Source organism: Tupaia chinensis, unplaced genomic scaffold (assembly GCF_000334495.1).
Source record: "Tupaia chinensis unplaced genomic scaffold, TupChi_1.0 Scaffold000234_1, whole genome shotgun sequence".
Taxonomy (NCBI): Eukaryota; Metazoa; Chordata; class Mammalia; order Scandentia; family Tupaiidae; genus Tupaia; species Tupaia belangeri.
Window position 1 is genome coordinate 1,652,468 of NW_006159712.1, and position 3,243 is coordinate 1,655,710.

General features: G+C 50.8%; 1 protein-coding gene across 1 annotated transcript in view; it reads right to left on the bottom strand.

Annotated features, from left to right (window-relative positions):
• Positions 1 to 1,462: 1,462 nt before the first annotated feature.
• The window catches only part of DOCK2 (dedicator of cytokinesis 2), a 445,944-nt gene continuing 444,163 nt past the window's right edge, over positions 1,463 to 3,243 (bottom strand). The window contains 1 exon segment of the mRNA XM_014587766.2: positions 1,463 to 1,984. Coding sequence (XP_014443252.1) covers positions 1,922 to 1,984 — 63 coding nt within the window. The 3' untranslated portion in view covers positions 1,463 to 1,921.

Genomic DNA, 3,243 nt, shown 5'->3' on the forward strand with positions numbered 1-3,243 from the left:
CTGAGTCTCCTTCTGGCTCTCTGTGAAGCAGAGGCCAGCGCAGTTAACACCTCAGCTTCCACTGCTTCTCAGCCCTTTCCCTCTCTCTCTCTTGCTCCTCTAGGGTTGCACAGTCCCAACAAAACACGAGTATCCAGTCACTGCCTGAGGACCTGTTTCCTAGGGAACTGAACCTACGCCAGGGAGGCAGAGGCACCCAGGGTTCAGACAGGAGCAGCCGACAGATGTGCTACGGGATAGAATGTCTGGAGGACAGAGCCCTGCCTGAGTTTAGATGCTGGGAAAGTAATTTGTTCCCCTCAGTTCTCTTCTAACTGCCAACATAAACCCAAAAGTCTAAAAGAGAAAAGGGAGACTTATACTCCACACTTAGAGATAAGGATAACATTTCCCTTAGGGGAGGGAAGTAGGTGCTCTCTCTCAAACTAAAGTATGACTGGCAGATATCAGCTCTGTCTTGAAGACACAGAGTAAATGGACTCTGGTTGCTTAAAGAGAAGGTGAGGGACCAGTAGATGGCATAATGGTTGCATTGCTGGCCTCCCATGTAGTTGACTGTGGGTCAAGTCCTGGGCCCAGTGGCTTAAACCTCACACCGAGCATGTGTGCGTGCATGCCGAAGATCCTGAGAGGAGAATAGAGGAGAAGGGATTGCGGTGTGGCCATCCCCCTGGGAGGTGATTTCTTGCTTTCTATCTCTCTGTCTCTCTGGCAAGCACATGTATCCTATAGCAAAAATCTCTCCAAAAAACACCCATGAAAGAGAAGGCCCAGGTGGTGTTAGAGGTTAAGGAGGCTGGATCCCACATGGCTGACTAGTGATTCAAGTCCTGGACCTGCTGGCTTGAAAAACATGCCAGTGTGCCTGTGTGTCCTTCCCAAATCCAGTCCTCAGCCTCTGGCCGAGACCCTCCCCTGCATGGCTCTGCTTCCTGTGGGCTGTGGGGGGCCATCTGCTCCCATCCTCCCTTGCTGCTGCCTGATGGGGCTCATCCCCTTTTTGGGGCTTTCTCTGAAAAACCTGGGGATCTCTCCAAGGAAAGCAGCCACCTCTGACCAGTGACAGGGTCCAAAGGCTGGACCACGAGTCTGCTGGACCTCAGTCCTCTCTTCCTCACTCCTTAGCACTTGGTTGGGGTCTTTATTGGGGTGATTAGGCTTGGCCACCTCTTCCCAGAAAGGGACAAGAGAGGTAGGAAAGTCTCCACTGTTCCGACCACACAAGGAGGATTCAGGGAGGATTTCCCAGCATCCAGGTACCCAGGGGACTAAAGGCCCATTGGGGACTAAAGTCACGGAGAGGATTCTGGGGGGGCAGCAAATGGGGAATTTGGCATTGGGATAAGTCAGCACCAGGTCCCTTAGCAGCACAGCAGCCCTGGGCCTGCCTTCCTCCCAGGGAGCTTCCTGCCTGGTCCTGGGCATAATGGACTCAGCAAACGGAACCAGGCAACAAGGAGACTGAGCCTCAGACCCACTTTTATTGTCAGTAAGAAACAGTATCTCTTCAGAGATGACCAGCTAGAAGAACAGACTCGCTGATCATATTACAAACATAAAGTATACAACTATTAATCAAAAATAAAATAAAAAAGGATATTAAAAAGACTTTCCTGTTGCATGCTGGGATTTAAAACATGAAATAAAACACAGCTCCTCAGACCTAAGAAACTGGGTTAGAGAAGGCTGCCAGGAGAGCATGCTGGGAAAAGGTGTTCCTGCTGGTTCCTTGTGGTCCAAGAATCTGAGTGGAGCTTCTTTTTTCCCACGAGAAGCTGGGACCCAATCGGCCCCTGTCACCTCTCAGTGATGACAATGATGGTGATGTCTTCCCTGTCTCTGAGGCTTCCGTGTCCTACCCTTCCTCTTCTCCCATGGACAATGTCCACCCTGGCTCCTGAGCAGCCCGGTCAGCAGCATGTCACAGGTCGGCGGACATCAGGTCTGGGGCCTGCTTGCCTTCTTCAGCTGATTTGCTGGCCAGCTTTGTGGGAGAAGGAAAAGAAACAAGATGGGATTCTCATGAGTACCAGTGCCCATCACAGGAGCTCCTCAGGACCCCTGCCCAAAGCCCTCCGTGAGCTGCCATGACCTGGAGTTTGGCAAAAGACACCTCCAGGCAGTCCTTGGAGTGCAGCTTTGCTCTGTCATGGACCCCCTGCTGGCCGTGTGAGCTTGGGAATCCTTCGAGACTCCTTGCCCAGTGAGTGAGAGCGAAGGGGATGATGTCTGGCAAGGGCACAGCCAGATGCCGACTTTGTGCCGTGAACAGTAAACTTGTGATTTATGCAGCAGGACGGTTCCGATTCCACATCATCTTGGGGATCAGAACATCACGGCACCTCCTTAATCTTCAGCAAAGGCCAATAAATAACAAGAGATGGGACCCGAAGGGTCTGTGCTTGGAATCTAACTTTTAATACATAGGGCCTTGCTGGGACCAGCAGACGGTGTTGCTGGACTCTGACGGTTATGGTGTAGAGGTTAAGGAGGCTGGATCCCACATGGCTGACTAGTGATTCAAGTCCTGGACCTGCTGGCTTGAAAAACATGCCAGTGTGCCTGTGTGTCCTTCCCAAATACAGTCAGAAGCGACTGGCGAAGGCCCTCCCCCTCTGGCCGAGACCCTCCCCTGCATGGCTCTGCTTCCTGTGGGCTGTGGGGGGCCATCTGCTCAAGTTCCAGACTCAGCAGCTTAAAACTCACACCTGGTGCGTGTGTGTGCATGCCCAAAATCCCAAGAGGAGAATGGAGATAGGACTGCAGCATGGTCATCCACCCTGGGGATGATTTCTCACTTTCTGTCTCTCTGTGGCTTGGTCATCTGCCCTGGGCGGGGGTGATTTCATATTTTCTGTCTCTCTGTGTCTCTCTGACAAGCACATGTGCCCTATAGCAAAAATCTCTCTCTCTCTCAAAAGTAATATATATACATGTGTGTGTGTGTGTGTGTGTGTGTGTGTGTGTGTGTATAGGGGCCAGCAGGTGGCATGGTAGCTAAGGGTGCTAGACTCCTACATGGCTGATCATGGTTTGAGTCCTAGACCTGGTGGCTTGCTTTCTCACTTTCTCTCTCTCTTGCTCTCTTTCACTTTGTCCCTCTCTGGTCAAATTAAAATAAATAAATAAAGTTAAATAAAATAGTTATTTAAAAAAATATGTAGAGCTTTGTAATGTAACTTGAATAGGAAAATAAAAGTACTTTCAGCCTCCAAAGACAGTAGGTATTGTGGCTGGGGCAGG